This window comes from Centruroides sculpturatus, unplaced genomic scaffold (assembly GCF_000671375.1).
Source record: "Centruroides sculpturatus isolate CEXI.00-Female unplaced genomic scaffold, Cexi_2.0 scaffold313, whole genome shotgun sequence".
Taxonomy (NCBI): domain Eukaryota; kingdom Metazoa; phylum Arthropoda; class Arachnida; order Scorpiones; family Buthidae; genus Centruroides; species Centruroides sculpturatus.
This window is the reverse complement of record NW_019384656.1, coordinates 442,930-469,554: the sequence shown is the minus strand read 5'-3', so window position 1 is coordinate 469,554 and position 26,625 is coordinate 442,930. Positions and strand designations below refer to the sequence as shown.

The 26,625-nt window shown below is 31.5% G+C and overlaps 2 protein-coding genes across 2 annotated transcripts in view; both read left to right on the top strand.

Moving 5' to 3' along the window:
* LOC111626451 (E3 ubiquitin-protein ligase KCMF1-like) overlaps positions 1-14,247 on the top strand; it is a 59,263-nt gene extending 45,016 nt beyond the window's left edge. The window contains exons 5-8 of the mRNA XM_023369822.1: positions 1,119-1,272; positions 9,939-10,142; positions 10,304-10,430; positions 11,438-14,247. Coding sequence (XP_023225590.1) covers positions 1,119-1,272; positions 9,939-10,142; positions 10,304-10,430; positions 11,438-12,095 — 1,143 coding nt within the window. The 3' untranslated portion in view covers positions 12,096-14,247. The remainder of the gene's footprint in view (positions 1-1,118; positions 1,273-9,938; positions 10,143-10,303; positions 10,431-11,437) is intronic.
* Positions 14,248-23,721: 9,474 nt separating this feature from the next.
* LOC111626461 lies at positions 23,722-24,605 on the top strand. The gene has a single exon (XM_023369838.1). The coding sequence runs from the start codon at positions 23,722-23,724 to the stop codon at positions 24,484-24,486; it is 765 nt and encodes a 254-aa protein (XP_023225606.1). The 3' UTR covers positions 24,487-24,605.
* Positions 24,606-26,625: the final 2,020 nt, after the last annotated feature.

Genomic DNA, 26,625 nt, shown 5'->3' with positions numbered 1-26,625 from the left:
TCGGATAACGAACGTAACGGTATTTTGTGTCAAATTTTAGTTGGTGTTAGGCATGCGCGAGTTAAGCATTGCTTTTCCGAGTGTTTGTGCTATACTTCTTTTTTCAGTTTTGTGATTTATATATTTAATCAATATGGCATCAAAGAAAGAAAAAAGTCATAGTGGCATTAGAAAACGACAACGCAATATAAACGACAATGCGCTATCGCATTTGAGAAAAATTTTGATTAAAAGAGTAAGACAATCAACTTTAGATCAATTTCTTGTTTCTTACACAAAGAGTTTGTTTCTTTGTTAAATTATGACAATGCAACACTTGGGCGATCTGACTAGGGGGAATGCCTTCTGGGCGGTGTTTTTAAGGAAAACTGGCCCCTATTTAGGGGTTACAGACTTGGAGAAATCCCAGAAAACTCCACGTGGCCAGCCCGTCTGAGCGAGGTGTGAACCCACAAACTCCCCGTGTTCAAGGTACAAAGACCGCTTAGCCACTGGTGGGTTTTTTACCGAAAGAGACTTCGACTCGAAGAATCTTCCGATGAAGTGCTAACCATTATTTTTTTTTTTGGAGAGGATTCCCTTTCTAAGCATTAAGGTTCGTATATCACCACTTTTCTGCCAGCAACTACAACAAACGAAGGTATGTACAGTGCTATTTTATTAAACACAGTTTATATGTTTGTTGCTGTAATTATAGATACTACGTTTTCCTACATTTTCATCAAAGAAAATTATTCTATATTACTAATAAAATGACAAAAATTTCGAAGACTAGAACGGATTAATTGCATTTGCATTAATTTCTATGTGAAAAATTGCTTCGGTTAACGAACAGAATCGCGGAACGGATTAAGTTTGTTAACCGGGGTTCCACTGTATTCTATAACAGTATGTTTGTGTGCTTAATTTTCAATTAGTCTTTTAATGGTGAATAAAAGTTTTACTTAAATTCTCAACCAATATTTAAAATTTACTCTAATAAATAAAGCAGTTATTGAATGGACTACTTCAACAAACTGTACATTAGTTTTCTGTGGAATTGTTAAAATTTTTCAATAATGATGATGATTTTTATTTTTGTATAAAGGATAAAAACTAGTTTTCTTTAACATTATTACGATGATTCCTCTAGTTCTCGTCAAGTTCGTCGAATACCTCATCCTGGTAGGGGCATGAGTAGTGCTCGACCACGTAGGTCGCAAATGCAGTTTACTTCAAGTGGCTTATCTTCTCTCTCTCCAAGCAGTCGGGAATCAATGGATCCTATAGCAGGTAATTTTTACATTTTTATTTGCTTATTTTGTTATACATAAAAGCATGGTCAGAAAATAAGTTTGCATGCTCAATGTTACAATAAAGTAAACTTCCTGTATCCAATGAGGTTTTCACTGATACACCATTTTTTCAGTGTTGATCTTGTAATTAATTGCTGAGGCATTGTGTGGGGGGGTAAATTTATTTAGCTTGAATGCAGCAACAAGGATATATAACTGTTTATTACAGATAAAATATTTTCCTGACAATTGCTCCTTCATGCAAGAAATAGATGGACTGTATAGAGAATGACCTGTTATTTCTTAGCAAGATTTCAGCTGCCATGCTACATGCAGTATGGCATTGTTTCAGAAGAGAATTCATAATACTAACATAAGATGTTTGTGCCACTATAACTTCTTAATTTTTATGCAAGACTAACTTTTTAAAAGCATAATCATGTTTACTCTAATTTACAATCTAAGACAGTACTTCTACAACAATGTTTTTTTTCTAACACTGTTTGAAAATTGGGGATATCCCCCATACAATGCAACTTCCGATTTCACTCTAGCACGGTTTTGGAAATCCTCTGTACAGAATTTCATAATTTTTAAGTATAAACTTCATTATTCAATAATTATTATTATATTTTATTATTAAAGTAAGCATGTGTGTTGTCTGAAATTTGCCTATGTTATCTCTCTCTCTCTCTCCATACATTGTTGTGTTCTTGAATGTAAAGTGAGCCATACAATTTAATTCAAGTCAAAAACATATGGATTTCTTAATTAATAAAAGTACTATTTATCAAGATAAACATTTCTGAAGTTTTTTAACTGTCTTCAAAATTGAACTCGTGACTTTTGGAATTTGAAAAAATAATTTAATTTATTCTATGATAACATTTCTGGTTTAAATTTGATGACAGATTCAAGTTTATTGTGAAAGTAGTTTTTTGGTTGCATATATTAAACATAATTTATTTTGTACAGTTAAAGCAAACTTTAAATTTTGGAATGTGGTTAATTCAAAATTAACCACAAACCTTTGAAGTCTTAGTAATGAGAATCTGTGGTTTTTATTTATTATACTCCTTTAACCTCTTTCTATACATCTTTAACTATTCTAAGTAGAATAATTTGTTAATGACAACTAATATCAATTAAACAACTTTAATTAATTAACTTAATATTCTAGTAAAAATTTCTGACAATAAAGACAAAACTTTAAAGAAAATTTTAGAAGTTAACTTTAATTTAATAAATATTTTTAATATAAAACATATCTGCAGATCAATACTACAGATCAAACATCGTAATTAATAAGTAACATAAGCAACAGACTGCATTCATCAAACATTTTTGCTAGTATAATTACAAATTATCTCCTAGTTTGGCCATCAAAATTGTTATCTTCAGACATTATCAAAATATCTATACAGTGGAACCCCGGTTAACGAACGTCCTGGTTAATGACCAAATCGGTTAACGAACTTTTAATTTGCAAAAATTTTGTCTCGGATAACGAACGTAACGGTATTTTGTGTCAAATTTTAGTTCGTGTTAGGCATGCGCGAGTTAAGCATTGCTTTTCCGAGTGTTTGTGCTATACTTCTTTTTTCAGTTTTGTGATTTATATATTTAATCAATATGGCATCAAAGAAAGAAAAAAGTCATAGTGGCATTAGAAAACGACAACGCAATATAAACGACAATGTGCTATCGCATTTGAGAAAAATTTTGATTAAAAGAGTAAGACAATCAACTTTAGATCAATTTCTTGTTTCTTACNACTTCGGTGTATCGGAAGCAACATGACTTCCCGACGTATATTCCAGCGGACTCATGCGACCCGTTCGGGTACAAAGTGGCAGCGTTTAGGGCGCTTGTCAAAAGGGCCTACACGCACTGCTCTACTAAGAGGGCATTAAATAAAGAGATGGAATATCTCAAAAAAGTAGCCGACATACACGGCTTCCATAACATAATACAGAGATTGGCGACGCAATACAACAACGTAGGACCACCTTGTACTACCAATAGAGAGGATGGCATACAACAAGAACAACGCATCGTAACGGTTACTTACAACCCGATCTTGACTACTGTTTATCATAAAATCGCGAAACTGCAAGGGATACGCATAGCATATAGAAGATGTCCATCTATTTTTCCTCTTATACGTAATGAGAAGGACAAGCCTAGTCGGGATAGGCTGCCAGGGGTGTATTCAGTGCCACTCACCGACCATAGATGTGACAAGGAGCTGGTATACATTGGGGCCACAAAAAGGGCAGTCGGAGTAAGGTGGAAGGAGCACCAAAAGGACATCGAGCACAATAGATGTAGCACGGCTTTATCGGTGTATGCATCGGACCCGGAGATATCGGCGGACTTCACGAGGGCCAAACTTCTCATCACGACGTCGTATGTAGACCAACTTAGGTGGCTAGAACAAATGGAGATATGCAGAGCCTACGAGTCGGCAACCCCCATCAATTACAAGGATGAGATGACATTATCGTTGGCATGGCAAGCCTTATTACGGAAAGGAGACTCAGATTAATCGACATCGTTATTTAGAAGGCGGAAGGAAAAAAGGGCGCGTGTTATCTCCCACCTATGACACGCTAAAACAAATTTATTCGAAAATTACGTAATTCTATCGTACGAATAAAAGATCGTTACGTGGATACTGAGATTTCGGTTTGAAAAAGCGCGTGATGCCCAACGGAACTCGAAATAAGAACATTTTTGAAAGGCGTTCCAAAGACAACGGGCAGTAACGATGTGTTACGAATAGAACATTGCCTGAAGAAGGATACAGTGGTGTCCGAAAACGTTTGCGATTGAAATTCTTTCACATCGGTTATAGGTTTAGAGATAAGTTATTTTTATATTGTTCCGGTGTGCGTTAGTTGTTTATTTATATGTAGTCTGAAATATTATCAATTTAATATACCTAAGTACTCAATGAAGAATAAACATAGTTGAAAACAAAAAATTGCATCTAAAATAGTACAGTAAAAGCTGTTCTTCAGGTTAAGCCTTAAACCTTTCCCTCTCCCCGTGGGGGAAATTTTGAAAAATTCCTTCTTAGTGTGCATTTTCACAACATACCCTAACTGTGTACCAAATTTCACCTCTAGGTTCAGCAGTTTGCTCTAGTTGATGATGAATAAATCAGTTAGTCAGTCAGGACAAGTAATTTTATATATATACTAGCTGCAAGAACCTGCTTCGCTGGGTTTTTATTTGTTCGTACATTTGTATGTAATATAGTTTTTTTTTTTATATATATAAAAGACTGTTTTTCTAAGTAATCTAGAATCTAGCTGCAAGGGCCCGCTTCGCTGGACAAAAAGTAACGATAGTGAAGATGAAGATAATTACATTATAGCCAATCTTACCCGTTTTCACAGAATGTAAGAATTAGGTCCCCATTTCCAGACTAATTAGAGAATTTTTACGTCCAGTGAAACAAACTATTTTCAACATTTCTGGAACGTTTACAATCGTTCTATAATTGAACCAATATTCAAATTTTATGTTTGAATTCAAATTTGAATATTGTTCGAATTAAATTCAAACAAATTCGAACATAACATTCGAAATAGAAAACCACTTTCAAGCCCATACCTCTCGCACTGTTATAGCTATTGAGACGCAACCACCCTGGTGTATGAATGGAGACTTGGGGCTACTACCACATACAAACACCATTCATGTGCGATGTGTAGTTTTGGCGGAAAAGTGAAATATAGGGACACACTCGTCCATGTTTATATATATATATAAGATGTATTTTTGCAAATGCAAAGTCAGTAATGTATTACACTGTTTCATTTTTTTTTATACCAAAAACGTACTGAGCCCAGCGTATGTTATATAGACGATATAGCTATAGGTGATGTGAACATATCTGTTTAAATTAATAAAAGCTATTTTCTGAAAGTATAGAGCATGGTACATGCAATATGCATAAAATGTTAGTGTGAAATGGCTTTTATAGATGAATATCATTTTGACCTCTAAATTTATCAGTGTTCATTTTCTAAGAAATTTCTTTAGATGCTAATTTTAAAATATTTTTTTATCATGTTTTACCAGTAATAAAATTTAAGGTTGGAGTTACCGGAATAGGACAAATTTACCGACTCTAACTCCAGAATAATGCTAACAACTTACCATCTGAAGGAAATGAGGTTCCAATCATGTGCTAAAAGTTAAACTCTAAGTTACACCCACTCAGCATAGATGATGGATTCAGTGGGCAAAACAATACTTAAATTGGACAGTATAAAATCATCTGGAGAGAGAGTGATTTTTATGACCAATGTGTGTGCATACACTGTCAGCCAAGACCACTTCTATTCTCAATGCTGAAAATTCTCTAAAATTTCCAAGAAAAAGTTAGTGTGTATGTCAGCTGCTGGTTTAGAATGCATATTAAAAGATCATGTGAATGCTGAAACACACATGAAAGTTCTGGAACATTTTTTTTTAACCAAAATGAAAAAAGCATTTAAAATTATGAAGACTGACACTACAGAAAATCCCAGAAAAGTTACTTGACAGTCTTGATGTGCATTGAGAATAGATTTGGACTGTAAAAAATCTAGTTGATTCTATTCTTCAATAATTACGTGCTGTATGCAAACAAATATTCAAGAGTGTTAACCTGCCATAGACTAATTATAGTGTCTTGTGTTATTGATTGATTAATTTATTTATTGTTTAAACATGAAACACCTTGTTAAACTTTTGAGCATACTTCAACTTGCTATAATTTTGTCCTTTGTTTGCTACAATATGATGTGTTTTTGATATAAACCATTGTTTACGTTAATGTTTTACTCCTAAATTTCAGAATCGGTACTATTATCTGCAAAACTTGTTAAAAGTTCAAAATGTAATAAACTTATTATCTGATAAGGTTTTGAATAAGCTGTTATTTCTTAAAACACTTGATAAAGTTTTGATATCATCAGTTGTAGAATATGCTGTTCTTACTATGTTTATTTCATATTTTATTTTATTTTCCGTTTGTTAATGGCATTTGTAGTTATTGATATGAATTATATATTAGCTCATGTTATGTAATGTATAGCAGTTTTAAAATAACAATAATTGTATATAAAAATTAGAATAACAAGATTTAAAATGCATTTTAAAAATGAATACCTGTAATACATACAAAATATTATAGTCCAATAACAAAACTTCCATAAGGAAGATTAAATTACAGTAAATTTGTTTAAAGNCCCATACAATGCAACTTCCGATTTCACTCTAGCATGGTTTTGGAAATCCTCTGTACAGAATTTCATAATTTTTAAGTATAAACTTCATTATTCAATAATTATTATTATATTTTATTATTAAAGTAAGCATGTGTGTTGTCTGAAATTTGCCTATGTTACAATATCGAAATTTTCAAATTTTGTGCTTTTTGTCAGATTTACTTTAATGAAAACTGTTAGTTCAGTTTTTTTCTTCCTTGTCCTAACTTACTTATCAACCAGGTATCATCATTGCTTTCAGACTTTAGGCCTTAAGACTATCACTGTGAATTTTTTTATAGGTTAATCTTCATATTTAGTAAAGTTTGTATGTGTTGTTAAACTATTTTAATTGTAGATATTATTTACCTATAAATGATTTTTTTTTCTTCTTTTGTCCACTTGGGAAGTTATTTTGTCCATTTATTGTTTACAATAAATATATTTTAATTGGAAATTGTGTTTTTCTTTTTTCTCAGTATAACAGATCCTAGTTCATAAGAACTTGTAAGTGGACAAAAGTAATAATATAAGTAATTAAGAACAAGAAGCACGTATCAACTATGAATTATTATGTCATTCGTAAAAATAACGAACGAAATACAATCTCAGTACTCAAACAATTCGGTATTTGAATACAAATACTGGAAAAAAGCTGCTTGGTACTCTACTGAACAAATGTCACTCACAAGAACAAATTTTCAATTAACAACATATCTTTATGATAAAAATAAAAAAATGTGAAAATGTTGCTGATACTTCTGATCAAGAACAATAAAAATACTGAGATGACAATGATACTTTGTAAAAGAAAACACTCTTGTTTAACTAAAATTAATATTAACACACAATATGGTACTTTTAATTGTGATGTTAATTAATTGTTGATTGGAAATAAATTATTTATTGCTTTAATAAACATATTTTTCTTAATTATGATAAAGAATAGTACACTTCTGCTAACTTCTGGAATGTAACCCTATGTTTTGCATTAGTCCTTTGTTTTGCATACATGAATGCATACATACAAGAAAGACATTGGCCATACATGAAGTGTTTAGCTGGAAGAAAGGGGCTAAATAATTATTTTTAATTAGCGTGATGTCTCCTACCGTACAATAGGACTATCTCATAATTTTGTCAAGGGAAGTAGTGGCTTATATAAATTTGGAAAATTAATTTTTAGAAAATTTACAAATGTATTGCACTGTTGATGGTAGAAGATGCCGTGGAAGAGCAAACCTATCTTAAGATAATCTATTATGAAGGCAAATATATGTAAATTCTATAGGCACTTCACATCACTTGCTACAAAATTGAATAATTAAATAATTTCTGGATTAAAATCGTCTGTTTCTTTATAATATTATTCGTAAATGCTTAAATAATCATTATTTTAATAAAATNTAAATTATTCAAATTTATGATATTCCTGTATGATCTTTTTTATTCATATAAAATTCTATTTTACTATCTCATCCCGGAATTTCCCAGGATCCCGGGAAAAGAAATTATTTGTCCCGTAATCCCGCTGGAGGCAAATTTCCCGGGAAATGAGAAACCCTAATTGTGATGGAGAAATCTATAATTCTAAAATGAGCTTTAGAAGTAAAAGAAGGGTCCCAATTGTAAAATTTAACCATTAAATGGATTATTTGTTGAAAGAGCATTCAAAGTAGCCACGAAAACAATTAGAATGCTCGCGCAGAGGTATAAAAGAACACCTCTTTATTACATTTCATGTTGTACGAGGGTTTTACCCAATTCCCAAACCGTGTTAGAGTGCTATAAAAGCACCATGTTATATGGAATGTTCCCAATTCTCAAACCGTGTTAGAGTGAATCTGTGCTATACAAGTGCTGTGCTATACGGGGGTTACCTGTACATCAGTTTCTCTTATATCAAAGGATTGTACGAAGAAATAGATAAAGAAACAAGAAAGATCAACCTAAAACTTGCACCAAAATATGAAAAACTATCGTCTAGAATTAAAGCCAAACAACCAACGAAGAAAAAGAAAGAACCACAAGAAGAAACAAAAAAACATAGTATACAAGATCACGTGTACCTGTAATGATACCAAGTTCTACATAGGAGAAATGAAACGAAAATTAAAAGTGAGACTTAAAGAACATGTAGCAGATCTGAAATATCACAGACCGAGTTCTGCCTTCCACGGTCACTGCACATTAGCTGCAATATAGACCAAAATAATATAAAAATTTTACATAGAGAAACTGAAACATACAACAGAAAATTTAAAGAAAGTGTAGAAATCATTAAAAGTAAAAACTGTATAAATAAAAATTTAAGCATAAAAATAAATGAAAATTGGCTAAGGGCAGGGGTGGCCAACAGTTTTTGCCCCCAGACCGAATTGGAAAGAAAACTTTTTCCACAGGCCGAACTAGAGGCTGCTCTAGGAAGATTTTGAGGTGGTGCGAGATCTCATTGTGGTGTTACCTTGTAGAGACTGAATTGTAGATAGAGATTACAGATACATTTTTCACATTGTTGATTTGTAATGGAGGGTTAACTCTAAATGCACAGTGAGTTGTTGACTTTTTTTTTTTTTAGACATCAGAATTTTTCATTGAGCTATTCGGACTTGAGTAGCTAATATTGAAAGATTAATCGCGGGCCACATAAATTCATTAGACGGGCTGTATGTTGGCCATGCCTGGCTTAGGGTATTGTGAAAGGAATTTTGAAAAATGTAAAAATAAGTAAAAATGTAGAAATTGAAGGAATTATTATATAGTTTTTAAAAATTTTTTTAGTTTTTATAATTTTTATAATCAGTCATGAACTAACCTCTTTATGATATAAAAATATGCTAATTAGTATGGAACTGCGTAGTAAAAGTGGTAGATGACAGTATAAAGTAAAACTAACAATGATATATCTATTTGTGTTTTATTTAGTAAATATGAATTTTTTATATAATAATAAAAGATAGAATTCGATTTGAAATTTAATATCATATTGCATCTTAACAATGAATGAATACAGATGTAAGCAAAATACCTTGTACTTGACGGTACATCTATCTTTTAATTTTGTCATCCAAAAAAGAAACAACTAAGACAATAAATGTATAAGCTGTATAAATATGTATTCATCCATGATACCCAGTTTATAAATAATCTCAAGGTATGTTATAAAATATCTTTACCACTTGTATATTTTTTAACCTTTTACTACTGTGTGTATTTTTTGATATAATTTTAGTTGGCTGAAGAGGGTGTTATGCCCGAAACATGTATTTTAAACACGTATCAACTGTTTCTTTAGTTAGTTATAATAATGATAATCATCAAGTGTTTGAATTTATTACACTACATAGTGTTTAAGAATAAAAAAGAATAAACAGAAAGTACANAATGGATCCTATAGCAGAATTGCTTTCTCAACTGTCTGGAGTGAGACGAACATCCAATCTTGCTCAGTCATCAACTGCATCCACCACCACTACACAACTTCAGCAACTCCAGATGCAGTTACAGTTAGAACGCCAACAAGCTCAGGCAGCTCGGCAACAGTTAGACCGTCTCCCACGGAGACAATCTCAAATTGGAAGCGGAATGGTTACTGGAAACTCAGGTGCCTCTTCTGGTGGAGCAGTTGCTGGTAGCAGTGGCGCTGTTCTTTCACATTGCACTATTGTCCTAGAGCCCACGCCTTCTCCTGCAATAGCTTCTTCTGCATCATCACAATTTCTATTATCTAGNAAATTGGAAGCGGAATGGTTACTGGAAACTCAGGTGCCTCTTCTGGTGGAGCAGTTGCTGGTAGCAGTGGCGCTGTTCTTTCACATTGCACTATTGTCCTAGAGCCCACGCCTTCTCCTGCAATAGCTTCTTCTGCATCATCACAATTTCTATTATCTAGGTATTTGAATAGTTTCATATTTTGACTTCAGTATATTTTATATTAAATATTTTTCAGTTACACTGAGTTTAATGTGATATTGCTAAAAACCAGAAACTAAATTGCATGTATATGCATAATATATACTGTATAAATTTATTATGTAAACTCTTCTGTGTTATCTGATTTATTTTTAAGCATCTTCAGTGTAGTAACTGAAACATGACAATACATTGACAACTTTTAGTTAGTCAGTTCTTTAGTTGCTAGATTTTTTTTAAAAAATGAAGAGAAAGAAATATATTAATGTAGCAATTCTTATTTTTACTTTTCAAAACACAAAAAAAGTGATTCTTCGTAGTCAATAATACCCTTGTATCAAGACAGGCACAAGAACAAAATTCTTTTTGAAGTGTGAGTTCAAACAATGGTTTGCAGAGTAATTTTCTTATGTTATTTATCATATTTTAGCCTATTTGACTGTTGGAAATAATGAAGAAATTTCTTAATAGTGCAGAAACACAGATTTTAGTAAAAATATATTTGTCATAGGTTCCTCACAATGTTTAAAACAGTGACTATTAAATTTTTATTTTGGAAAATGGATCATATTGTGCAGAAGAGAGAAGTATATAAACATCAGAATGCTAATTATCCTGTGAAATATTTTTTGTAAAAATAACTGGTTAATTTTTCACTTTCAGTATTGTGTTACCTAAAGGTTCAGTATAGGGTTCTTCCTAGATATCAGTAATGATTTGAAAGTATTTTATCACTATTTCGCTCTAACTTTATTTTGTACTTATTTTTTAAAAAAAATGGAGCAATATAGTTGCAGAAGTTCTCAAGTTTAAGGTTATTGGAATACAAAAAAATTAATTTTTAAGTTAAATTGTATACATTAATTATATAAAATGTTCTAATAATTTTGTTGAACCCTAAAATGTTAACATTATTGGAATATATTTATAAATGCAGAATTGTTTGCTTTTATGCTTGTGTTAATTTTTATTATTTTTTTCATACAGATGTATGGATCCTTCTCTTTCCGAAAGTGAACAGCAGAATTTGGAAATAGAAAGTGCTGATCGTAGTTTATTTGTTCAAGAGTTATTATTGACTTCATTATCTGAACAATTTGCAAATACTCCAGATTGGGATGCCATTGGAAAGAAATTAGGTCTTCGTTTAGGAAGTGAACCCAGTGAATTTTCTTACTTGCAATCAGCTGCTATTGCAGGTGTGAATCAAGATGAGTCTGTAGATGAAATTACAAATTCAGTTTCACAGGATAGTGTGCAATGCAGTAGTATTACACAGCAGAACCAATCAGTAACTTCACAATTACATCAAACACTGGGTCAGCCGTCTCAGATCAACCAGCCATTACGGTCTTCAGGCACATCACGCAGGTCTCCAAATCTGGGATCTTCCTCTTTAAGGCAATCTGGTAGAAGAGGAGGTGGCAGTGGTACAAATTTGCAATTGAGTGGAAATTCTCAGTCATATAGGGTGGGTGCTCCTAGTCACCTACAACAGTTGCCGACTAGAGATGGACTAAGCAGTAGTCGTAATAGATCTACTACTGGGAGGGATAGTGGTACTTCACCATCCGCTGCTCGTAGGAAAGTTGTAAGACAAGTAGACGATAGGAATAAATCTAGTGAACCTCCTCCGCCACATTGATATGCTTCTAGTTTTGGAATAAAAGGATATTTCTTAATGTTTCAAACACTATATGTGTTCTAGTATCACAATTTAGTCACTTAATTTCCTGTCCAGTTTTGTTTTCTTTATGCATAGAAATGATCAGTTCAAACTTTCTAGTTAAAGTATAAAATTTATTAAAAATGTCAGGTTTGTGGTCATTTGGCTGCCACTGGTGATGTGATTTTTTTCCCCCTTTCCTGTAATTGAATTTACAAACCCCACATATTTAACTTTATATGGATTATAGTAGTCTGTTAATTCCAGTTTGACGGTGGCCTCTTCAGCAGAATAACAGTTTTATTATTTCTCTTGAAGTTTATATTTAATGCCAATCTTGTTGATACAAATAACAAAAATGTTTCAATAATTCCTAATGTTTGAATATGTGTAGAATTGCATATGAATTGTAAAAGCCTGTACATAGTCTTTGTATGCAAGAATATGTGACATGTTCCTTAGGAAACACTGTGCAAAAAACAATGAATGATTGTGTGCATGGCATAATCAAATAACGAAGATTGATTGCATCATACTGCTTGAAATGCCGATAACTGCTTTACAAAGTTAAATGTATTGAAACATTAATACTGTCTGTGTGTATTTTACTAATTTTGTTTTCATTATTTATCTACATTTTTACTTAAAAATTGAACTTTTTCTTATTTCTTCAATTTTTACAACATGATTAAGATCTAATTTATTAAATAATAGTAACATTCTTAATTTTCTGTTGTCATAAATAATGACATTTTCCCTTTGGGAATTTGTTTGATAAACAGTTACAATGTTATGTCAATAATTTATTATACAGATTGAAATTTGTTTAAAATTAAATGCATAATACTGATTTATTAACACATTTCTACAGTAGAAAAGAACTTAGTAGATATTTTTTTAATACAGAAGAAATAGAAAAATTTATTTTGTTTTGTTTAAATGCTACTTTTAAAAAGTTAAGTTATGCCTTTTAAATTCATTCCAGATTAAAAATATTACCTTGAATTATATATATAATTTATGTATAAATTTTAAAAAAATTAATTTGCTTAATTTTTATTTTAAATACTTTTTTGCATTTTAGTATTTATTTTTAGCATTGATACAGTTTTCCTCGTGACATTGGCTGCAAGCAATGAGGAAACATGATTTTGTATTAATGGAATTATTATTGTGTGTTAAGATGTTTTTGAAAATTACTACAGTATCTAAAGTATTTTGTGTAATTTTATTTCAAGCTTTGAAGCCTTTTTTTAAGTTCAGAAACAACTAATTTTAATTAGGTAAAAATGTCTGAAATATGAAAAAGTTCAGTTTTGTTATCGTTTCTATAATAATTGTTAGAATGTTACTAACAGGATGCGTGTATGTAACCTTAAGAAAAAGATCCTTATTCTAAAAATATAGACTTGAGCATGCTTAAATTGGCAAGCAATGCTTGAAATTTGGAAAATTTGAGAAGCTAACATTTTCCAAAACAAAATTTTCTAATTGCATTTATTGAATTAAAGGAAAAAAAATGTTTAGTATATGCTACTCACATGTATTACCTTGACAAGTTTCATATTATCATTAATTTATATTATCTAGTCTTTTCTATTATTTTGAAATGTATACGCGTGTCACATATGTATATGTAACTTTAAATTAATATTATAATAACTTATTTAATCTTTTTATTAAAATTTTTTTATTGTGGAAACTCAGATTTATATCTGTTGAACGAACCCTGTGTTCAATATTTTTATTGACACATTAGGATATAATTTAAATTCTAATACTGGAAATGTATTTATGTAACATTAAAATGCAGCATAAACATTTCATATGAAATCTTACTTTCCAGGTGTATTGCTATTACACTGGTTGTCTTCTTTCTTTGAAGTAAACTGAATGAAATCAGAGTTAAAATTTTAACTTGCATGAAATCTGGAAGGTAATACATGTAAAGCATATTTGTTTCATAATCTGTCATTTAATGATTTTTGTGAATGAGCATATTCAAGCAGTGTGAGGACAAATTTTTCGCTTCAAAAAATAAGTCTGTATGTTGTACGGAGTGCTATTGTGTATGCTTCAAGAAAGGAATAAAAACCATTTGAAACACTGGTGTTAACTGGTGTTAATTTAACCTATAGTTATATATTTATACAATATTTAGTTATATTATTTATTCCCAATCCTATACATAAAAAAAAAACTTGTTCCATGAGATATTATTTCTTGATTATAATATTTTTTGTTTCAGGACAATGAACCAGTTTGAGAAAATATTATGAGGATAAGAATAGCAAAAAAAATTGTCCAAATAAATTATTGGAAGAAGAAAAAAACTAAATATATTGACAACTAGAAATAATGGTAAAATCCATTAAAATAACTCCTTTNAAAGTAAAACTAACAATGATATATCTATTTGTGTTTTATTTAGTAAATATGAATTTTTTATATAATAATAAAAGATAGAATTCGATTTGAAATTTAATATCATATTGCATCTTAACAATGAATGAATACAGATGTAAGCAAAATACCTTGTACTTGACGGTACATCTATCTTTTAATTTTGTCATCCAAAAAAGAAACAACTAAGACAATAAATGTATAAGCTGTATAAATATGTATTCATCCATGATACCCAGTTTATAAATAATCTCAAGGTATGTTATAAAATATCTTTACCACTTGTATATTTTTTAACCTTTTACTACTGTGTGTATTTTTTGATATAATTTTAGTTGGCTGAAGAGGGTGTTATGCCCGAAACATGTATTTTAAACACGTATCAACTGTTTCTTTAGTTAGTTATAATAATGATAATCATCAAGTGTTTGAATTTATTACACTACATAGTGTTTAAGAATAAAAAAGAATAAACAGAAAGTACAGTTTTTTTATTTTTGATGGCAGAACATAAAATATGAAACTTTTGAGCAGTTTTGTAGTCTAGCATGTGGCACTTAGGATGTGGTCCTCGAGTATTTCAATATTACTGCTGTGTATGGATAAGCCTTGGTATGGTGTGAACTTTTATTAAGTAAACATTTTCAAGAACATTGAAGTTAAAAAATTTTGTGTGACTTAAGAGTAAGTTTTACAGAAACTTTCATAGAAGACTGGTTTGATGGAAGCTCACCTTACTCAAATTTGTGTGATCATTGTCTTGATGCATGAACTTATATCAAATTAATGCATTTTTTACATAGAATGATTGTAAATTACATAATTTATATATTTTATCTATTTATTTTCTATTGAAAATCGTTCTCGTCCTTGAAAATTCATTTTCGGAATTATTATCTGTTAAAAATAAAGTTAAAGCACGTACGCACTTGAACTTTTAATTATCAGTCAGATTCATGAATGAGAAATAAACTTAATTATAAACATTCTCTGTAACTTTTAAATTGGAAGTTTTTAGGAAAAAATTAATCATTAAAAATAAAGATGATAATTAATGCAGAAGTTAAATATCACAGGTTACATTTAATAGTTTAGAAGGAAAGATATATTTTAACTTGAAACACAAGGCAAGCAAGTTAAAATATAGAAATCAGTTAATCATTCACTTAATAGATATTATGAAGGAATTTTATTTATCCTTGAATTATTCTATTATTAAGAAAATATACTGGTTTGACTACATTGCCAATAATTCATCAATAATTCCATATCCTGTACCGTGTTTATATTACCAATAATTAAAATTTCACAGGCTTAATTTATAAACATTGCTGAAGTTATTGTATATATATTTTATTATATAAAATGTTCTTGATAAATTTTATTATAAAAATTTTACAATAACAACTATTTAAATATTATGTTTGAATTTTTGTTGCAAGTGATCACATCTTTCAAATAGTTTTTTGTGAATTTGAAAATACTATCTCAACTTTCCTGTTGGTTGGAAAGATAATCTACTTTCAACAATTAATTGTGGTATTTTTAAAATACTTTTTTTCTTATCAGTAATGACTGGTCAAGTCCTGACTTTCTGATGTGCTGTTCTCTAAGTGATTATTTTTTTTAACCTTATTTTGATGTAATTTATTTTTTCTTGAGAAAAATAAATTAATAAACAAAATACAGTGGGTGATTGGTTAACAAACAAATCAGATAACGAACACTTTCACAAAAAATTTTTATGTTTGGACAAGGGACACCTCACAGAACAAACACAAGAAGAAGCAATATAAAATAATGAATACCAATTGGTCTTTCCTTATCTTCAGGCAACAATTCAAAACTTTTCGGAGCACAAGAGATGTCAACATTGACACTCAACCCAGTATATACTGATCAGATAGTATTACTCTGAACTTTGAATCTTTCTCTTGTAATTTCAGCCTTTTATTTTTCTTTTATAGTATTCATGAGACTCTCGGGCAGGCACTCATTAAGTTCTGCATCTGTTTTTATTTTCGAAAGGTGAGAGTATAATAGCAAAGGTAGGAAGTGGGCAGAAGATGTCTGATATTGCTGGGCAGTATGACTTGAACAGGTCTACAGTAGGTCGCAGTTCAATCTTATGTAAGATACAGTATAATCAAGAAGACTCAAGCAGCTAAAGGAGTAACAAAAATCACATCTGAGAAATAAAGAACATTGAAGAGCTCATAATGAAACCTGAAACGGATCTGACGACAGAAGAACTTGAATGAATAACACCAAGAACATTGGTGAGATATGTTTTATTCTGAAAAAAAGGATTAATGCCGATATCTGCTATTAAAGATCTTTTGAAGAAGTGGGAGGATGCCAGAACAACGGTCTTAGAATGGCATCCAAACCAGGTTGAGGTTAATAGGCTTAGGGATCTCTACAATTAAAATGCTATTAATTACTTCTGAAAAATCCTGAAGAAGAGAGAAAAGCAATCGACGTTAGACAGATTTTTCAACCCCCACAAACTGAAAAATCATGTCTAATAAAAATGCAAGACTGTGTATATATGTATTTTTATTATTACATATAAATAAACGTAGTAAGAAAGTGTATATTTTTTATTTTTTGGGGTCTCCAGAACAAATGAATCAAATTCCCATAAAAATCTATGGTAAATCAATAATCAGTTAATGAACAATTCAGATAGCGAACAAAGTCTTGGAACGGATTATGTTCGTTAATTAACCGATCACCCACTGTACAAATTCTTTGTATTGTATTAAATTTAAAAAAGCTTATTCTAATTTGGATCGTAAGCTACCATGATACAGTTTATACAAACAGAGATCAAACACAGTATTACTTGAAATTTTAAAATAACTGGACCTGATTCAAATCTGAGCCACCTTGGAACAACCCATATGAACTGACATTCAGCTTGCCACAATATGCATTTTGTAACTTCTAATTTGAAAATGACTGATCACAACTTGGGCCATAAGCTGCTATGATTTTTTAAAACTTTCCATTCAGTTGTATTAAAAAGGCCATTTTCAAGCCCAATGTAGGTTTGGCCTGGCTCTTAATGGGGACAGCCAGGTATTGAGAGACATGGCCTTGACATATCTGGGAAGCAAATTTCTTTTTACAACCATAATAAGCAAAAGCATTGTTAGCTCATGCTGTGCTAATTTGGTTGGCACTATGAAACTGCCATTGAATAGTGCTAAAATGTTTAATTTTTAAATAAACAAACAATTTTATTTTGTTTGAAATTATATATTTTTACTTTGTTGGCTCTGTTAAATAAAACAAAGTAAGGCAATTGTTCAAAAAATGACCCTCCTCATGATTTTTACATTTTTGGACTCAGGATATGGAAACATCAAGAAATGCAAATTTTTGTTCTTTTTGTATGTATGAATGTTAGTGTGTGTGTCACAATTTTGTTTATTCACTTTGAAGCTTAATTAATTTAATAATGTCTGCACTTTTTTCAAAATTTCTGAAATTTTGCAGTGAGGTTTGTGTATTAGGGGATTGATGCTATTAAATTTTGGTGGTTAAAGGTCAAGAGGATAGGACAATAGAGAAGGGATGTGTGCTATATCTCGAGCAGGCTCAAACTTAATGATGATTCTACTTGCACACACACACACACAGTTTTAAATGTTGTCAGAAAAGTTAAGCAACTTGTTGCTGGATTTTTTTCAGTGCATCATTTTTTGATTGTAATAAATCTGATATCACTGAAATGTTTACAGTTTTTAAAAGTATAACACTTACCTAAAAATATTTAAATAAACTTTACTACATACAAACATTAATCTATAAAAACAAAACACAGTGACAGTCTGAAGGGTTAATATGAAAGTCCTATTCATTATTAGTCAATAAGTTTTTTCACATTTGGATTCTTAGCAGGGCTGTGGAGTTTTAGTGTTTTAGCCAGAGTCGGAGTCGTCAAAAAATCCGCTGATTCTGACTCCTGTTTACTTCCCAACTTTAACAAGTTGGGACGTAAAAAGAAATCAGAGTCTGTGTATATACAATGGAAAAGTATTGAAATTGTGTCAAATTTGACTCTCCATGTTTTTTTGCAAATCTACGTGTGGAGACCTCCTGAACCCCCCAAAAAAGTCAATAAAAGAAGAAAAATTTGCACACATGTGTGTGTTGGCATCTAATTTATTTAATTTCTTTATTTTCTGTTTTGAGATATTAAACAATATCTCAGAATGGGTAAAGTTTAAAAAACAAAATGTGGCACTGTAGCTTGCATATAAAGGGGCATTAATACTGTTAAATTTTAGTTCTTAAAGATCGACAGGGTGAAGACATAAAAGTGGTCATGTGTCATATCTCTTAATTAATTAATGAATATTTTACTCGTTATTAGTGTTCAAAATTTAAAAAAATAAAATAAAACTCATCTTTACCCTCAAAGTAAGCTTTTTAGCCATTTTATAATAGTACAGTAAAACCCATTAAGGTGTTCTCGCCTAAGATGTTAGAATGTATATGGGGACACGATTTAGTTCAACCACTCTGACACTTAATAACTAACTCCTGTGTTAAACCATCTGACTCTGATTCTAACCACTCTGACCACAGAAATTATTAGGCTTCAAATAGGGTGAACAAAATCATGCCCCCCCCCCACACAGTCTAACATCCACACATATAGAAAAAAATCTTGAATCTTTTGCATATCTCGAAATTTCAAGGTGTCCTGAGTCCAAAAATGTAAAAATTTGGGAGGGGTCATTTTTTGACTGAGCATTACACTTTCTGTCTGTTATATATAACAGCCGGAAAAGTAAAAATTATCAAATACAAATTTATATATTGACTGTGTCATTACTTAGAGCAGTGTTCCGCAACCGGTGTGCCGTCACATGGTAAAAGGTGTGACGTGAACTTTTACATATTCTGTTAATTTCAAATTTTATTTATATATTTTTATCACAGTTGTTGTGTTCCTTATGCTTGTATTTCATTCTCTACCACAGCACTGATGAAATAAGATGATGTTTGTTTATTCTTTATTACAAGCCATGCATTTTTATGTATTCTAAGAAATTATATGTAAAGAAAATTTGCTCACAGGTGTTGTTGTCTGTTTAATAACAATAATAATAATAGGTTAGTGGCATTACGTAATTCTATTAATAGTATCATATCATACGTTTTTGAGGAGAATAACATTTTGGTGTGCCATGTTGAGTCATGGGTGTGCTGCAAGTAGAAAAAGGTTGCGGAACACTGACTTAGAGGAGTCTTTTAGCTTAGAATGTAGAAACTTTTTATTCCAATCTTTATTAGAACTCTATTTATTGAATCTTTTATTCTGAGGTCACATGATAACATCAGAATTTTCGGGTCTCTTTCAGTAACAAGTCTGCCCCTGGTCGGAGTAGGAGTCGGATGGTAAGGAAGAGTTGGAGTTGGAGTTGGTAGATTTTTACACAACTCCACAGTACTGTGAATTTGCAAAAGAGAGCAGCTTCTCTTTTGCAAATTCATCTAAGGGGTTTAAAGCTCTCTGGAAAATATTGCATTGGTCTTCCTTTGTTAAATTTTGTTTTCCAAGTTCCTTAATTAATGTATCCAATAAGACACTTGAATGAGTGGACTGCATGCAGTTCATCATATAAATCTCTACATGAAATCAAATTCTTTGCTTGTGACATCATAGCTGAATTATCCTCAAGTTTTCCAATGAATTCCTTAATTTTAGAAAAATTTTCACAAAGAAACGTTACAGCATTTAACCAAGTGCCTCATTTTACAATAACTGGAGTAGGTGGCAAAGGTAAGCAAGTAACTTCTTTGTAAAGCTATACTCAGGCTAAAACAAAAACACATTGCTGAATTAATAGAATTGTTACTCACTGAACTCGTTAATCCAAATGATGGTAAGTTTAGCTCATTTTTTATACACCAAAAAGTGTTAAAAATAGTCCTTTGAAGCTGTTAAATTCATGACATCCATTTGCTAGGGTTTAAATGGCACTTATAGTGGCAATGGTCCAAAAGAGGTAAAAAAAAAAAGGATGCTTGAAGTATAAAATGCTATTCTAAACCCTTCTGTTGCGGTCACTTTCTATGTTTAAAATTTAGTTGAATGTTTCTTCAGAATTGTGTATAATTATTAATGTTTTATAGGTTAACTTGTTATAGCCCTTTCTAAATTTCTTGATGCACGAAACAATTATTCTTTTAAGAGAATATTTGGTACTGAGAGGAATAAAGATATCCTCATTCATTTCTTGAATGCTATTTTAGGCTTTACTGGCTTATCTGCTATTCAGGATGTTGAATTCTTAGCTACCATTTTGGACCCTGAGATTGCCGCTAAAAAGCAGAGTATTGTTGATGTTCTTTGTAAAGACACTCTAGGCTCCAAGTATATTATAGAATTGTAGTTCACTAAGACCAAAGACTTCGAAAGTGCGCTCAGTATTATGCTGCTAAAGCCTACTCAAGTCAAGCTGATCAGAGAGATGAATATCAACTTCAAGGAAATTATCTTTATGGCTGTTGCTGATTGTATTATTTTTCCAAATAAGGTTGAGTACAAATCAAATCATACTAATCAGGATGAGAATACCAATGAACATGACCTAAAGGACTTCTATTTTGTATTCATTGAACTACCAAAATTTACAAAGACAAAAGAAGAGCAACTGGAAAATATAGTAGAAAAATGGTGTTTTTTTTTTTGATATGCAGCAGAAACAAGAGAAGAGGTTCAGATACACACAGAAGGGTTTAGATAAAATAGTAGGTAGTGACGTAATAATAAAATGAGCTTATGAAGAGATGAATAAGTTTAATGGGTTGGAAGAAGAATTACTAGCATATGAGCAAATGAAAAAACGTTTAATAGATGAGATAGTTGCTTATGCTCAAAAATTTGATGAGGGCGTTAGGGTTGGAGAAGAAAAAAGTAAACAAGAAGGGAGGCAGGAAGGTAAGGCAGAGGGCAAAAGACAGGCTAAAATTGCTGTGGCTAAAAACCTACTTAAAGCTGACGTATCTGTCAACTTAATAGCTGAATCCACCAGTTTTTCAATTGATGAGATCGAAAAATTAAAGTCAAATTAACCAAATGCACATGAATTAGTAAACAATTTATGCTTCATTAATTAGCTCATTGTAAGTTTGCAGACATGCTTTGAGGTATAGAAACACAATAAAGTGTTTTAAGGGGTTTTTATAGTGTTGTTTGCAATCAGCTATGGTGATCTTCTATAGCTTTATAAAACATCTGTAATACCCCTTAGAATTTGAATAAAAGTTGATTGCAAATGAATCTACATGGAAAGCTTTTTCTTTAATATATAGTTGGTTTGCTGTATGTTAAATAACAATGTAAATTCGTCTCTGTAATCCAAAACACACGCTTTGGTAGGCTTTTCTCACAGCAATTTCTGGTTAGCAAATTTAACTTTTATTACTCATTGAACTGCTTTTTCTTGTTTGAGTGTGTGTAATCCAAGATGCCATGTTACCTAGATATCAAAATACCACAATAGAATAAAAAGGAGGGCTGTATAAAAATATATTTAGTGTTTATAGAGTTGTTTTTACTATGGCAAAGACAAAGTTGAATGTTTGTAAAAAAATAGTGTATAATTATTAGTACTTTTTAAGTAAATGTCCTATGGCTTTATCAAAATTTATAGGTCCAAGAAACAATTATGCCTTTAGGCATATCTTTGGTACCAAGGACAATAAAGATATTCTCATTTACTTTCTCAATGATATCTTGGGTCGTACTGGTAGGGCTAAAATAGAGAATGTAACCTTTCTCAGTCTGATTCAAGACCCAGAAATCGCTTCTCAAAAGGAAAGTATTTTCGATGTAAAATTTATTTGTGAAATGCAAGTTGCTAGAACAAGTGGTTTTGAGAAACGTGCACAATTTTATGCTGCTAAGGCTTATTCAAGTCAAGCTGGCATAGGTGCCAGGTATCAAGACTTAAGGGAAGTTATCTTTATTGCTATCACTGATTTTGTTCTGTTTCCTAATAAGTCAGAGTACAAATCTGATCACGTTATTCTTGATACAAAAACTTTCAAACATGACCTGAAGGATTTTAGTTTTACTTTCATAGAGCTTCCGAAATTTTCAAAAACAAAGTAAGATCAATTAGAAAATATAGTTGAGAAATGGTGCTACTTTTTTAAATATGAAAGTGAGACTAGTGAAGAGGATCTAAAAAAATAGTGGGAAGTGATATAATTATCGGTAAAGCTTATAATGAGCTGATTGGATATAATTGGACTAGAGAAGAGCAGGCTATGTATGACTGGATTTAGAAAAATGAGGATGATAATTTATCTTGCCTTAACCAAAAATTTGATGAAGGGAAGATTGAAATTGTGGAAGCAATGCATGCAGATGGCATGGATGCCACTACTATTGCTAGATTAACCAGATTGTCTGCTAGTGAAATTGAGAAACTAAAGTCAAATTAACCAAGTGCAAGAGTTAAGCTCGTTTATAAGTTTGTAGATATGCTTTAGGATAATAGAAACATGTTTTAAAAGCTTTTTATAGTGTTATTTGTGATCAGATATCTTTCTATAGCTTTATTTAGAAAACATCTATAATGCCCCTTAGAATTTGAGTAAAAGTTGATGTGAGTAAATCTACATGGTTTGAGTTGGGTGTTATTCAAGATACCACAATAGAATAAAATATGTTTTTCTTTATTTTTTTTTAGGATACACTAAGTATTTCAGTAGAGGGTAAATAATGAATTACACTTTAATGCCACCACTTGAGCATATAGCTTTAGTTAAGATAGCTACCATGTTATGGAATCAAGATGATGCTAGGGCTTTAATGGCAAAGTTCTATTTTCCATTACTTGGCAGTGAAAGAGAAGAAAAAATGGCAAGAGATAGAAGACAAAGTAATAGAAAAAGTACCACAGTTTTCACAACCAGAACCTTTAAAAAATGAAATATTGGGTTTTATTAAGCCAATAGGCTTACAAATATTAAAAGGATGGAATATCATGATGAAAACTGCTATCCTGGTATAGATCTACCAAGTGAGCTTTGTTGGACACCACAAGGGACGGTACATAAAAAGAAAACAGCAGAAGCGTTAATTAAGGATGAGAGTTTAGATATTACCATATGCTACAAATTGGCATGTATTTATTGTTTAGAGAATGATATTCCATAATTATGGAACAAGATGCCTGAAAATCTCAGAAAATCTTTTTATAGTGAAGAAGACTCAAGAAAGATTAGACAGCAGGAATTAGTGGTTCTTTGGACATGTGATATAAAGGGCGAGGTGGCTACGATGGATAATATGATTGAAAGAAGGTTGCGGCATAAATGCTCTCCTTATCAATATGCATTCGAATATGCAGCAGTTGGAGGTAATAAAGTAGCAACAGAATATCTTTTACAAAGATTGACTCCTGAAGAAAGAAAAAAGTCTTTAGTAAGAACTGCAGGATATATAGCAGAGAGACATTGCAGCTCTGCCAGCATCTGTACTGATCTTCCTAAAGATTATGCTGATGTTTTATGTTTTTTACTCTCACAAATGGATGAAGCGCAGCAAACAGAAGTATTTGAAAGCTACCCTTATAAAGTGTTAAAATGTTTTTTGGGTTGGCCATTGCAAAGTCTTTTTATGGAAACATCAAACCGTATGTTGAATTTTCTTTCCAAAGAGGATTGCCATTATTTTTTGAGAGAAATGGCTGATAAAGTGATAGAGGGCCATAAAGATTATGATTATCAAAAGCTTTTTGGGGAATTTTGGAGACAAAGCCCTACAGCCCATAAAAGATATGTTATAGATAAGTGTGCTAGTGGGTCTCTATTATCAAAACTGTTTAAGATTAAAGATAAAAAAAATATCTCATTAGTTTTGAAAGATGCAACTCTTGCAGAAAAAAGAAAATCATTTTTTACCATGAAGGTAAGGATACCTGTGAAAGTTTAATTTATAGCAGTAAATGGGATTCACTAAAATTCTTTCTTCAAGAGTGTATATCATCCAAAAACATAATGATTAAGTTCAAAGAAGAGTTCAAGGAGCGTATAACACGCCGTTGCTCAGAAGAAAAACTAGAAAGAGAGAAAAAGATATGTGGAATAAATTTTTTCAATTACTAGATGACCTTGCTCAAGAAAATAATAAAAAGGGAAGTATGGAGGAAGGTGAAAGTAGTCCAGATAAGAGACTTTGTAGTATAGAATTTAAAGAAGTAGCACATATTATGAAAAAATAGGTAAAAAATGCCAAAGGCAAGAGCTAAAATAAAACATATTGCTGAATTAATAGAACTATTATTACTAACCCGATTAACAATAAAGGTAATCCAGTTCTTCCAGTGGATTTGGAGAAGCCCATAGGATTTGCTGAAAAATTTAGTTAATTTCTCCATGAAACTCCAAATATTGGGTCAACATTTAAGCCAGAGTTTTTTATTCATTCAGTGTTGGACTCAATTTCAACTTTGCCTAATAGTGGATTGATGGAAAAACTTGGTATCAATAAGATATATGTTAAACACACTAAGGAACATGTTGAATATGTGCGAGGTAGTAAAACAGTAAAAGGTGAAGCTAATGTTGTAAAATTATGCTTTTCTTTTGAAAAAGATGAGAAGAAACAGATATCCCTTAGAGTTTTTGCAAATAATGAAATTACAGGTGGTGAAAATCCAGAAGATAAATATCGTTATAACAATGATGAACTTAGAGAAATAACGATAAAACTCAATATCTCTGATATCTCTAACATAGATGAACATGTGTTTTGTATTTGTACTGAAGGAGAACTAGGCAATAAATCATTTAGATTACATAAATGGCAGACAGATGGAGTAAAAGAAAAATTTGAAGCAGCAGCATCTTCTCAATCTCAGATTAATTATGAGTTTAAAGAGGTCAATGCTCAGTCTACAAATCTTGAAGATTCATTTAAAATTTATAACATCGTTAGGCATTGTCTCCAAAGTGACCAGGTTGCACAATGATTTCTTGGTCCCACTGTAGAGTAGAAATTTTATCGTGTTACCGAAGGTGTAGCCCTCGACAAGAGGAAGACCTCTTTCCAATATTACCACTTCCGGAATCAGTTTTATTACAACATCGGGCATGACACTGACTCTCAACATACTCCTTTATTAGTTTAACATATCCTTGTGTCATTTGGGGCAATTTCTCACAATGTGATCAAGGTCGCCACATATAAAGCATTCCCTCCTCTGGGTTCTGATGGCCTCTCGCGGATACTTAATAACCGATTAACTGAGTCAGTTAATGCCTGTATTTTGCATTATAGGGTTTTTATTTGATTGTTGTCAGGTTTATTGGCAACAATCGATACGTCATTGGGTTGGCCAGAATTATCAGATGTTTGCTGGGTCACAATATTTATGCTCTTCCAGTCTCCCAGGCCACTGCGTTCTAACTCAAGCTGCTCTTCTGTCTCAGCAAATTCAAAGGTTTTGTCCAGGCTTTTAGGGCTGCATCTCAAGACGTTACCCTTGACCTGACTGTTTAAGTAAAACTGGATTGTTGGTCCTGGCAAACACCCTGTATAATATGTATTTTTTTCTACTCCTTGACTGGAACATATTTCAGTGTTGTCTCTCCTTAAGTTGAACTAGTCAAACTCAGCAGGTGCCAACCAACCTAAGTTTATTAAGTTATATCAACTCCTTTAGCACATTGTTTGGTAAAGTAGTTTTTTATACAGCTGGATAAGCTGCCAATGACAACAAGTTGCCAATTTAGAGGAAAATTTGATAAATCTTGCTTTCCTGTAGCATTGTCAAATGACTTAAAAGTTATGCTCTCTGCCTGGAGGAAATATTAGTCATAGCATTTTGTCATAGCATGCTAAAGTTTATTTTAGTGTTTTGTTTTTTATTTCCATTGGCAAACTGATTTTCTTATAATTTATACTTCTATTTAGAATGGAGTTTGTCATTCATGCCAGCCATCTTAAATTTTGTGAAATCTTACATTAATAAAGATGTATTTGTTAAAGAATTATAACAATCTAGCATTAAAGTATAACAACCTATTGTTAAAAGAGGGAAAAGTCAACCTTTGAACAAGTAAACAGGAG

Excerpts from the sequence above, each read along its gene's own strand:
- LOC111626461 (XM_023369838.1), top strand. The coding sequence starts at position 23,722 with ATGCCTGAAAATCTCAGAAAATCTTTTTATAGTGAAGAAGACTCAAGA.